This window comes from Phytophthora infestans, genomic scaffold (genome assembly GCF_000142945.1).
Source record: "Phytophthora infestans T30-4 supercont1.54 genomic scaffold, whole genome shotgun sequence".
Taxonomy (NCBI): Eukaryota; Oomycota; class Peronosporomycetes; order Peronosporales; family Peronosporaceae; genus Phytophthora; species Phytophthora infestans.
The window spans coordinates 715,160-728,463 of NW_003303705.1; the positions used below are offsets into that span (position 1 = coordinate 715,160).

Here is a 13,304-nt window from a genome sequence, read left to right on the forward strand (position 1 = left end):
GGAGTATAGCAGGTTGCCAGTGTTGGAATTCATTCCAGAGGTCTGGTTAAACGGAGTTGGGAAAGGAGCTGAGAAGCTGCTACTGAGAAAATAGGTGAGACTCTAGTAGATCAGATCGTTGTATGAGAACGGGGTTGAACCCGTGAGTGTTGTTAGGAGCTCTGGTGGAGCGCAACGCTCAAATAATTCAGTCTTCTTTTTCATTGCAAGTGTGAAAGTGCACGGAACCAAGTTCCAATAGGGTTATTGAGCCCAAGTGACGCCACTTTGTTCGGTTAGTGACGATGACTAAACCGATGAAGTACACAAGCGATGGAGTGCCGAAAAACTGGAACGGCAAGGATTGGCAGACGTATAAATGGGCGCTGTTGAACGTCTTCAAGGAACAAGACCTGAAGGACATTGCCACTGGTACGATGACGAAGGCGATGATCGAAACTGCAAGTGCAGAGAAGAAGGACGAGTTCGAGAAGAAGCAACTGAAAATCATGCGCATGATTGGTACATCGGTAGTCGGACTGGGACGCCGTCGTCATGGCCTACTTCTTCGTGCAGCTGCACATTACGATCGCCTTCTCGGTCATCCTGAACCCGGCCTTCTACCTCGCTGAACGCTTAGTTTTAAAAATGCACCAAAAGCAGGAGGACGATGTGGAAAATGCTCTCACCTACGGGGCTTCTTCGTACGCCGCTGCCAACACACCCGGTAAGGACGCCGTTAACGGCGACGATCGCCGCTCGTCAAAAATGTCGTACATCTCCAACGCAGACGCCGAGGGCCCTTACTTTGATGATGCTGAGGCGGAAGCTGCCGAGTATCGTGGAATCAACGCCATCAAGTACGTGATCCTGCGTGTCGCCATCATTGTGGTGTTAGTCATCCTATCGATAATCCTGAAGGACCATTTCTCCGATTTGGTGGACTTCGTGGGGGCCTCGTGCATCACGTTGATCAGTATTCTGCTGCCCATTATCTTCCTGCTCAAGAAGCTGTGGCACGAGATCCCGCTGTACGAGAAGATCCAGGCGCTGATTGTCGTGGTTGTGTGCGGTTTCCTGGGCTGCTACGTGACGTACACGTACGGCAAGACGCTGTTCGCGCCGACGGATTCGGACGCTGAGTTGACATGACTGCCTGCCTGATATGGATGAATCCTGTGGCGAAGGACAAGGATAAGAACTCGAGAAGGTGCAACAAGTTTCTCGAGAAGAAGAACATTTCAAACGTTTGAACAGTTTGAATGTTTGAACGTAGCAGTAGTTTAAACAGAGAGAGCCTTGCCGCTCATCCATAATTTAATTCACTTTCAAATCTTCCAACTCAAGCTCAAGTCGACCCACACAAGCGACCCTCTGCCAGCCAAGGCCGCTACACACGTCCAAGTCGACTCAAGCCCGATCCGCGTGCCCTCTGCTAGCCAAGGCGCGTCATTTTGATATATCAAATTTGGAACGGATCAATCATTCAAGACCTTCCAAGATGGTGCGACAGTCTCACGACAAGAACGACTACGTCACCTACACTATCGTCACGAGCCCAGCGACTGAGCACGCTCCGGCCGACACCGCGAAGATCAACATCCCCAAGTTCTACGGCGGCAATGCCAAGGACTGGCTGCGATGGAGCATGCGCTTTAAGAGTCTAGCCCAGCAGAAAGGATGGAACGTCGAACAAGCCGCACTACAACTTCTCCTACTACTTGACGGTGAGATGAAGAACGATGTCGAAGATGCTGCGAGACAGGCGGCGCAGGAAGGATTCTCATTTTCCCAATTTTACGAGAATATCGGCCAGCAACTAGTCCCTCTCGACTACAGCGAGACCCTCGACGAAGAACTTTGGAACCTAACCAAGCGCTCGAACGAGTCAGTACAGCAAGTCTACAGACGGCTCAAGGAACTCGTGCGTATGTTCGCTGAATTACCAGTGAACGCTGAAAGTCTCCCCGAGGTACAGCAGTGCCGCTTCCTGAAGCGTGCCATGCCTCACGCGTGGCAAGACAAACTTGCCGCGTCTGGAATCGTCCACGAAAGAATGAGTGAGTTACTTCAGTACTTCGAGCGCATTGAAATGCGCGAGAAGTCCATCTCGAAGGACAAAAACAGCAATCAGCAGCAGAAGCCTTCTCGCTACTCCCAACCGAGCAAGTCTACCCACTTGGAGCGACACAAGAGCGGTAATGACAAGAACAAGCACGGGAACTCTGCTGCACCAACACAGAAAGGACAGGGTAAATGGTGCTCACACCATCAGACCTCATCCCACAACACCAGTGACTGCTTCGCACTCAAGAAGCAGCAACCAGCCGAACACAAACAAGCTGAAACTAAGAAGCCGTCCAAGTCGAAGAAGTACCCGAAGGTGTACAAAGCTGACAGTGAGTCCAGTGACGAGGATGAAGAGTTCAAGTTCATCGGTCTGGTAAATAAGAAGCCTTCTACCACAAAGGCGCCATTGCGCATTGACGTGCAGTTACGTGGCGAACACTCCACTATTGAAGCCCTCCTGGACAGTGGAGCATCGAAGAGTGTAATCAATGCGGCAGCTATGGAAGCTATCGCCAAGCACGGACGCAGACAAGTCGCGTCCAACACAACCTTTCAGACTGCAGGTGGTCCGGTCAAGAGTGACGGTAGCGCCATCGTGCAGTTCAAGTTCACCAAGCTCAACCCGTCGGTCAGAATTACCCACCGGTTTGAGGTCCTTGAGAGCAGCACAGACTCAATGGTCATTGGACGAGACCTGATGGAAGCACTGGGCATTGTGCTCAATTTCAAGGATAAAATCGTTCAATGGGATGGCTGCTCCACCGCGCTGAACACGGGCTCTCCGGTTACTGCGACGGCTTTGGATACGAATACCGACCCCGAGTTCCCCGACGAGTACAAGGAGACAAGCGACGATGCAGTCCAACCGACTGAGTTGATGCCTGACACGGTGTCTGGAGAATTGGCTGCACGCTACCTGCATCTCCTGCAGCAGTACGCGCATCTATACGATGGCCATCTTGGCAGAATGAAGTTCGACGACTACGTGCTTCCTCTGTCTCCTGACTTTAAGCCCGTGCATGCAAAACCGTACGCGATTGCAAGGAGCATCGAAGCCAAAGCCAAGAAAGAAATCCAGCGATTGGTCAACCAAGACGTCCTCGAACAGATTTACGACTCGGAAATGGCCTCTCCAGCTTTCTTCATAGTCAAACCGAACGGTTCGTTACGGTTGCTGATCGACTTCCGACTACTGAACAGGTACCTGCGCCGCAGCCCGTACTACGTGCCCAAGATCCGCGAAATTCTCATGCGCCTCGCAGGGGCGAAGTGCCTTTCATCATTTGATGCGAACATGGGTTACTACGCGCGTCGACTTGCCAAAGAAAGCCGGCCATACACAGCTTTCTGCTTGCCATGGGGCAAGTTCCAGCACAAAAGACTTCCCATGGGCGTTGCAACCGCACCTGATGAGTATCAAGCGTCTATGGAGAAGATCTTTGGAGATCTCGAATTCGTTGTGGTTTATCTCGACGACATACTGGTGTTTTCTCGCAACGAGGAAGAACACTTGGAGCACCTTCGTGTGGTTTTCGAAAGGCTCAACAGATACCATATCACCCTCAACGGCAAGAAATGCCACATCTTACGTGACTCCGTTGACTACCTAGGCTTTACGCTAACTGCTGAAGGCATTCAGCCGCAGGCCAAGAAAATTCAAGCCATACAGCAAATCGCAGTGCCCAAGAACAGGAAGGAACTCCGTCGGTTCCTTGGAATGATAAATTATTATCGCGACATGGTACCTAACAAAGCTGCACTATGTGCTCCGCTCAACCGGTTCACCAGCAACAAGGTCCCGTTTACCTGGCTGCAGAGCGACACAGACGCGTTCAACGCTATCAAGAAGGCGTTTGCCGAAGCTGTACTCCTGGCGTTTCCAGATTTCGACCAACCCTTTCATGTGTACGCCGATGCCAGTGGAAAGCAGCTTGGAGGTATCATCATGCAGCAGAAATCCATTCTTGCCTGCTACTCTCGGTCACTGAACAAGTACCAGATCAACTACACAACGATGGAACTGGAATTGTTGTCCATCGTGTCTCTGCTTCGCGAGTATCGAACTATGTTACTTGGCTTCGAGGTCGTGGTCCACACCGATCACAAAAATTTAATCTACCCGACAGAGACGAATTTGCGCGTGAAGCGCTGGAAGCTACTTCTTTCTGAGTACCGACTCAAACTACACTACATCCAGGGTTCCAAGAACATCGGTGCTGACGCGTTCTCACGTATGCAGTTCGACTCTAACCAACAGCAGACGCTTGACGAAGAGATCTACGCTGCGACTGACGAGCCTGAGTGCGTAATGCACGGCCCAGTCATCCGAGATCATCAAGAGAAAGATGAAACAATTCAGACGATCAAGTCTGCATGTCTTGCCGGAACCAACAATCCTGACTACAAGCTCATGCCTCTTCTTGGTTGTTCACTGGTCGCGTATCAGAAGCGAGTTGTTATTCCTGAATCGCTGCGCGAGGATCTCGTAAGCTGGTATCATCAGAACCTCGGACATCCTGGCCATGAGCGTCAATTCAAGACGATGCATCAAGCTCTCTACTGGCCCGGTATGGAGGCCTTTATCACAGCGTTCGTCAAGAAGTGTCTTGTGTGCAAGCGTGCAAAAGTACACGGTGGCAAGCAGGACTACGGACTATTGCCCCCACGAACGTTGAAGACAGCGAATCCATGGGATGTGGTACACGTTGACCTAATTGGTCCTTACGACGACGGTGGTTATGGTATCACAATGATCGACCACGCCACACGCTGGCTCGAAGTCGCCGTCCAGCCCAACAAGGAGGCGCTAACGACAGCTGAGAGCTTCGACCGTCAATGGCTCTGCCGGTACCCTCGTCCAAAACAAGTAATTCACGACCAAGGCCCAGAGTTTACTGGAAAAGAATTTCAAGAGCTCTTGCTGAGCTACGGTATCACGGCGAAGCCCATTACCGTTAAGAACCCACAAGCCAATGCCATCTGCGAACGAGTTCATTTGGAGCTACTAAATATCGTTCGGTGCTACGAGAATGTGGACTGGAAGAAGGCGTTAAACTACGCGGCATTTGCAGTGCGTGCCAGTTACCACAGTATTCTGAATGCGTCACCCGGACAACTCGTCTTCGGCCAAGACATGATATCTCGCCAATTGCATCAAGCGAACTGGAGCTATCTGTCCAAGAGAAGGTTCGAGGCGATCCTCGCTGACAACGATCGCGAGAACGACAAGCGCATCGAGCACTTCTACAATCCAGGAGACAATGTCATGCTTCGGATCCCGAAAGCTTTTCGATCCAAGACGCGAGCTGTTGCACACGGCCCGTATACCATCAAGCTAGTGCACACCAACGGCACGGTCACCATCGACAAAGGTGCAACGACGCAGCAAGTCAGCATCCGCCGCATCTTTCCTTGTTAAACCGCACAGGTTCATGGGGGGAGTATGACATGACTGCCTGCCTGATATGGATGAATCCTGTGGCGAAGGACAAGGATAAGAACTCGAGAAGGTGCAACAAGTTTCTCGTACGTGCAACAGCATTATGACCGCCGTAGTGCACCTCGAGGCAACGATCGCGGAAGGTCAACGGAGCAGCATCTCCCATCGCCACGAGCCGGTAGCTGGAGACGCAACCAATCACCGCGACTAGATGATCGGAGCCAATCGTCATGGCGTAGTCACCGTAGCCCGTCACCACGTCGCCCGGAAGGTGGATATGGCTACAATTCGAGGTGGCGTGAGCCAAGTCCCCCGCGCTACAACTGTACCTATGGACCAGGGTACCGGTCCGCCTTTGCTATAGGCTCCTCGGGGCCAGGATTAAATATTCCTACTGGTGAACTGGAGTGAATTCTGGACTCCGGCTCACAAGTGAACATATGTGTGGATCTATCGCTATTTGTAAGCTTCCTGGAAGCTACTAATTTGCCGCAACTACTATTCGCCAATGGAACAGTCGAAAGTCCTAGCGTGCATGGATCGGTGCTGTTTCGTACGATGAACCATGCTACTTCGTGTGTTGAAGATCGACTGCTCGATGATGTAATCTACTCTGCCAAGGCACCTACCAATATTTTAAGCCAGGGCTATATGCAGGAGCTCGGCTATGAGCTATCGTACACTGGTCCAGGCCAGTGTGTTGCGCTGTTGACGAAGGGCGACACGAAACTGCGTTTCGAGCGCATTGACAAGATCTACCGCTTACGCATGAAGAAACCTGACTGTCGCAAAGTCATGACCGTTGCAGGTGCCAAGAATGCTGAGAATCCGATGAAGTTACTGCATAACCGACTCGGACATCTCAACATGCATGCCATCAAGAAGATGGTGATCGATGGGGCGGATTTTGGGGTTAAGATCAATGCTATGCAGCTGAGCCTTTATGATTGTGTTGACTGTCTTTCTGCTAAGTCGAGGAGGATGACCTACCCTAGGGAGCCCGAGCGCGCTACTGCCACACTCGAGAAACTATCGATGGACATTTGCACTATGAACGAGGAGACCGTTGACAGCAAGACTATGTTTCTATTTGTCGTGGATGAGTTCACGCGCTATAAGTGGGCCTTTCTACTTTCAAAAAAGAGTGATGCTGCCGCGCTTGTGATTGTTCTGATTCGCCGACTACACTCGCAGTTTACTAAAAAGAACTGCCGTGTTGCAGTGCTCCATTCGGACCAAGGTGGCGAATTTCTGAGTAATGAGCTGAGATTATTCTGTGAAGCTGAAGGAATCTCGCAACGGACTACCAACGCGTATTCTTCTCAAGAAAACGGGATTGTAGAGCGTGCAAATGGAACCGTACTACCGCGTATTCGAGCTGCTCTCGACGCTACGGGCCTCCCCAATATGCTATTGGGTGAGGCGCTCCTGCACGTGGTGGATACGCTGAACAGATTGCCTACGAAGCCGCTGGGAGCACTCTCACCGCATGAGAAACTCTATGCAATCAAGCCAAATCTTGCTGAGCTACGGACTTGGGGGTGCCTAGTGCACGCGCATATTGCGGCTGAATCTCGTACACGCAAGGAGAAGTTGAACCCGCGTGCTGTAATGGGCCTACTGCTTGGTTATAGTGTGGAGACAAAGGGGTACAAGATTATGGAGTTGCAGGAAGGCAAGATCAATACTCACAGATGTGAGCACTTGCAATTTCATGAAGGCTACTCTGTGGATGCAAACTACATTGAAAGCCTATTGCTGAATGCCTACCGCGAGGGCTCACATGACTTGCCATATACCATTCCAGTGGTAAGAATCCGCATGGACCTGGACTCGCTTCTGACCAAGCGACGAGCACCGAATCAGATTGCAACAGATACGGAAAAGACTGTGGAGATCGTGCCTTCAAGCGCAGTGGAGGTAAATACACAATCACCAGAGAAAGCTGTACAACATCCTGTGTCGCCGAACGAGCTTACGCCGCCAGATCAATTAAGTCAGAATAGTCTTGCTACGCACCGGAAACGCCGACGTAAAGGGGCCAAGCGCACAGTTCGTGCGTCGACATCATCAGAGGAAGAAGAGACACTCTCGATTGTTGCTCCACAAGCTGCACCTTGTACTGTTCGACCTCGTCGTGCGACGAAACCGAACGTCCGTCTTCGCGATTATGTGGTTAATCACGTTAGACTACATGCGTCAAAGGTGATCGTGCCAAACACCTACAAGCAGGCGCGGGCCATTCCTTACTGGGGCGAGTGGGAGAAAGCCATGCAGGCCGAACTGCATTCCTTGCGCGAGCATAACACGTGGAAATTGGTTCGACGCGAGCACGCTTAAGGACATCGAGTGATCACGTGCAGATGGGTTTTTGCTGTCAAGCGCGACGAGCGAGGATTCGTCAAACGCTTTAAAGCACGCTTAGTTATTCATGGGTTCAAGCAAGTCGCAGGTGTGAATTACACTGAAACATGCGCGCCCGTGATTCGATTTGAAACTATCCGAGCCGCGCTCTACTACGCCTTGCAGCGTGGGTAAGTCGTATTGCAGTACGACGTCAAGACTGCATTCTTGTACGGTGCGCTCGAGGAGAAGATCTTTATGGAACAACCGCAAGGGTTCCAGATGCAAGGATCTGAGTATATCTGCAATCTGCTCAAGTCGCTGTACGTTCTCAAACAGTGGAAACACGCGACTCCACTGTTATTGGGAGACAACAAGGGAAGCATTTATCTGTCCGAAAAACCCGGTAAGCATAGCAAGACGAAGCATATCGAGAATCGCTATCACCTTGTGCGTCACTGTGTGGAAGACAAACGTATCATGACGAGACATATTGGAACGGACGACATGGTTGCCGATTGTATGACGAAACCGCTTGGTCATGTAAAATTTGCGAAGTTCCGATCGCTGATGAAAGTTCTCAAAGTTGTGCAAGGACGAGTTGCTACGGCTGAGAGCTTATCTCCACAATGATATGACTTCGTGGAGCGAGTGGGAGGCACACGATACTACTGCTATTATTGCCATTACTGCTTCTACTACTGATACAATCCATCCATCGCTGCTGAATGGAGCTACCGCGATTTTTGCACCACTGCTCACGAGCACTATTGAATTCGCTACCGGATTGCAGATCATTTTTTTTTCCTACAAGGTTGTGATCCTGCCGTTCGCGATCTTTCAGCCGACTGCCGACAAGATCAAGTGGGAGTGTGAGATGGAGTGACGGCGGGGGCGGCTTGGGCAAGATGGATACTGTGCGAGAGTGTCTGTGTCCGCCCCATCGCTGGATTCTTCAACAGTCAACCCACTGCTAAAGTTGCTGCAAGCTGCCTGGAGCGTTGGTTGGCTGTGAAGTGCTGCTGAACATTTAGACTTAGTTTCACTATGCTGTTCACTCTAACCTCTGCTTATACATTTGCTCGGATGGCGCTGTTGGCTCTCACTTTGCTATTTGCTGCACTTAGCCAACACGCCATCCTGTCGCGGCACTTTGCCCGGCAACTACGCGTTGTCTTCATCCAGTACCTTATCTCAGACTTCACTATCAACTACCATAATGGTAACCCTACGAAGTGGAGCTGCTACTAAGCTATAACAGCTCTCACGATAGTTGCTCGGATGTACCCATAGATAATATAGTGCGTAGATCACTACCGGAATTAACGTGTTTTCTGCAACCGTGTAAAAAGTACCTTTCAAGTCAAAACCGTAAGAACGGCGGAAGGCGTAAAATCTCGCACATGATACTCCTGTCCATTTTAGACCGTCGCTTTGCTCACAATATTGTAAGCAAAAGCGCGCTTTAACTGGGATGCTGTTTTGATGCCAAACTGGTTAATTTTGTTGGTGCTGCAGACTTTTTACGGGCCACTGGTTGCAAAAAATTGATCGGTTGCAAAAATACCGTTAATTCCGGTATGATGAAGCGCAAACAGCACTGGCACGACCGACCCACAGTCGGAGAAGTGGTTGAATCTCGGGGCGAGGCCTTTTTGAAAATACTACGTACCAGCTGTTCAGTCCTGGCCATAAGGATAGCACACCCTTTAATTTTCCCCATATCTCTTCAAATCACCATGCACCACATAATATGAACATAATCTACTAACAATCAAGTAGTAATTAAAAATGTGCTACTGTTTCGTTTCGCACAAATACCCTTGTTTAGATGCGTGACTATTACATTACAACAATATGAGGTACTTGGGATTTGTAAGCCGACGGGTTTTCCCCATAAAGTACGAAATAGTGAGGAGGGGGTGAATTGTTCGGCAACACGAATCCATGCCTGTGGGATAAGATCCGTATGCGAGTAGCCTGTACACTTTAAAAAAAAATACTTTACCGCATGCCAGGTAGTTACAGTACGAAGCTTATAATACTGACGTGTGAATTATAAATCCAATTTTTATTGCCTAACAATAGCTCACACCGTGCTGCAACCAACTAAAGTTACGCCTTAATCTCATTCTCAGCTGGCATTTATAGCTGACGACCAAAACAGTACAGTACATGCATCACTTGCTAGATCACTTTTCAGCACGCAATCGACTTGATGGGGGAGGTGAGCCAACACGAAAGATCGCGGCGGGGGATAACCTCACCCCCAAAAAAGTCGACTTGAGCTTGAGGTATGTCACGGGTTCAATGATCAAAACAAATTCGGGGGGCTCATGACGATGCATGACGATAGGAGCAGCATGCCTTACGACAGGTATTGCCCATTAACGCTGAGGAAACGAGCACGGCCAATGCCATGCGTGCATTTTATTATGACCTAATTTTACAGTAGAGCCAGGGCTCGGAATAAATTATTATAATATAATAACTGTGCAATTGTATTGACGGAATAAAAAAATTATTATAATATAATAACTGTGCAATTGTATTGACGGAATATGGATTATTGGCAAATTGATCTTTCCGTAAAATATGCAATTGTGCCCGTAATAATTATATTGAATTTTTATACAACGTAAAAAGCAACAGAGAGTAAAGTAGTGGTTGTCAAGCATGCAATCAAAACGAATGGTTTGTGTGAGTTTGCCGGAGGCTCGAATCGTCCACTCGCCGGCCTTGAGAATGCGGTTGTCAAGCTGCTGTCGGATCGACCGTTAAGCGCCGATGAAGAAGAAGCTGTGGCTCGTTTTGCTGGCCCTGCTGATCGCGAACCAGCAGCACCGAACACGAAGAAGAAAACAGATTTCGCGACGGAAACGCTTCGTCAAGCAAAGAGACCTCGCCGAACCGCTGGAACCAAGTACATTGACGTGCTACAAAAGGTTCCTCCAACCAGCAATCGCTGTGAGCGCCTCTTCTCGCAGTGCAAGTTGGTGCTCAACCCTCTACGCTCCAGCCTGTTGCCAGCTAACTTCGAGATGTGGGTGTTCTTACGCGCTAACCGTGAGCTCTGGGACTTCACTTCTCTGTTGGGGTTCCATGAGTCGGCCGATGAAGACGCAGAGTAGATGAAAGTCACTCAAGAAGGATAACCTCTTATTAGTGATAATATGCCTTATCATTAAATATAGCAGGTATAAAACTTTCAGATACAAAACCCATATCCGCTGGTGGACTGCCTGCCGTCGCCGGCGCATTTTTTGTTTGCTAGAGTACCCTAAGCCCGGACAAAAGTCCCGGTGGTAGCCACCAGCTTCTCTTACAGGTGTGGGACTTGAACCCTGTGCAGTGGATTGGTAGAGTCATCCCAAACCATTGCACCGCTCTGACCCTACCAATTCCTGACAATAATTGCAGTACTTATTATTGTTTTTATCGATACGGAATAACGGATTGTTTTTTTTTTCTAAATCCAATACAATATTTTATTTAATTTTCCGAGCTCTGAGTACAGCGCTTACCGTTGGAGTGCTAACTAGCTCGACGACGTAGGGCCCTCAGTCTTTAAAAAAACCAAAGGTGAAAAGCTTGTTTTACCTTCGTACTGCTTTGGCCAAGCAGTGTGTGTCGGCTCTCCGCGGCATCAGAGCACGCCCTGATGCTAACTTGGTCCTCTATTTGTGTAGAGGCCACACACTACACTAGCAAGTCTAACAAGTACAGCAAGTGTAACAAGTACAGCGAATACATCATATTCAGCAAATACATCAGCTCCGTCGTCATATGAGACTCAACGCCTGCTTCCCCTTACGTGATACCAATTCACAGCTTAGGCTGAGCTGCAGCGGGGCTGCCGTAGCTTTAGCGTCAGAGGAAGACGTTCGACTCAAAGAGTCACTAATACTAAGTTCCTTATCCAAAGGACACTTACAGCCCAAGACCAGGGCTCAAAGTTAACAGCTTAACTTTTATGCTTCAAAACCAGAAGTGTTTTATTTACTATTATTGCGGCCAAGCCGCCTAGGGGTAAATGTATCTCTTTAACTATCTAGCATAGTTAAACCTAATCAAATGCATAACGTGTGGCTTTCAGCCAACGTACTGAGAGACCTTGTTAACTCTCCAACTTATGTACTGAGAGTTTGTTAACTCTCCGGGTACTTCGTACCCCTGTGTGCTCCACACCATGTAACCCCGTTACACTCTCCCCCACTAAGATGAGAACATTCCGTTCTCGAAACTCTCCTCAGCGAGGTCACGTCTTGTTAAGACGGCGGAGGTTACTACACCTCACACCAGCGTTGTACAGCTCCGTGAGCTCACAAACGCCTACGCATCGTTGATGCCCAACTTCTTGTCGTCGGCCCACGGCCCAATGCTCCAAGCGCAGCGCGCATCTTGCTCTCAAGCGGTCTCAGACCTACGCTCGCGCTCCGCGCCTACTCCAAGAGCTGCAAACCGCTTAGAGCAATGCTCTTGACTCATTCGAGTCGTCGACAACAGCTCAGCGGTTGGACACTCGCTTCACAAGCGATAGGTCCGTGGTTCAAACCCACTAGGGCACAGCCCTCTCGTTCCATGAACGATTGTTCACGCTTGGACAAGCTTAAGGGCAACACCCTTTTAGCTCAATGGTTGAGCGTTGGCTTTGAGAGCCACAGGTCGGTGGTTTGAACCCGCCAGGGCACAGCCCTCTCGTTCCATGAACTGTTGTCCTTGAATGGACAAGCTTAAGGGCAACGCCCTTTCAGCTCAGTGGTCGAGCGCTGGCTTTGAAAGCCACAGGTCGGTGGTTCAAATCCACCCGGGCGCAGCCCTCTCATACCATGAGTAGTCCGTTCTCGGACTGACGTACGGGCATCGCCCTTGTAGCTCAATGGTAGAGCTCCGGCCTGTCAAGCCAAAGGCCAGTGGTTCGATCCCCGTGCGGGACACCACTTTCGCTGTTACAGCGCATCCACATTTGGATCATGCTCATCGAGCAAGTTGTTTCAAAACAACTATGCGTCTATCGAGACGCTTGTGCCTGAACCTTGTTCAGCACAACACGAAGCACCTGCTTCCTTCGGGACCATGTCCCTAACACTACGAGGTCTCTCCACCTCCTGCTCCCGCTGCGAGCACCGCTCATACGTACGAGCAGGCTGCTGCAGCCACTGGTCAGAGCCTGAGCTCAACTACTGACCTCATCGCTCCCCACTCTAGTGGGAGGCGCCCAGCGCCTGGCGACGCTGTCGCACGCCATGGTGGCGCTTTGGCACATGATGTGCCCGGTCGTAAGCGTCAACGACGTCAGGGCAATCTTGCCGGAGGATAACCTCAAACTCCCATGAGTTCTGTGAGTGAGGGTAACCCCTCCACTTCACTAAGTACTGGGGTACGACCCTGGCGTCTACGCCACGCCACAAGGGCGTTCCACGTGAAAGTGGAGCTCACCATGCTCATCGAGCAGAGCAGGAGGAGGGCTTGC

The 13,304-nt window shown here is 50.1% G+C and overlaps 1 protein-coding gene across 1 annotated transcript; it reads left to right on the forward strand.

Annotated features, from left to right (window-relative positions):
* Positions 1–534: 534 nt before the first annotated feature.
* Positions 535–1,131, forward strand: PITG_17434 (amino acid/auxin permease-like protein; the record flags this gene model as incomplete). Its single annotated transcript, XM_002896698.1, has 1 exon — positions 535–1,131. One exon carries the CDS (start codon positions 535–537, stop codon positions 1,129–1,131), a length of 597 nt encoding a protein of 198 aa, XP_002896744.1.
* Positions 1,132–13,304: the final 12,173 nt, after the last annotated feature.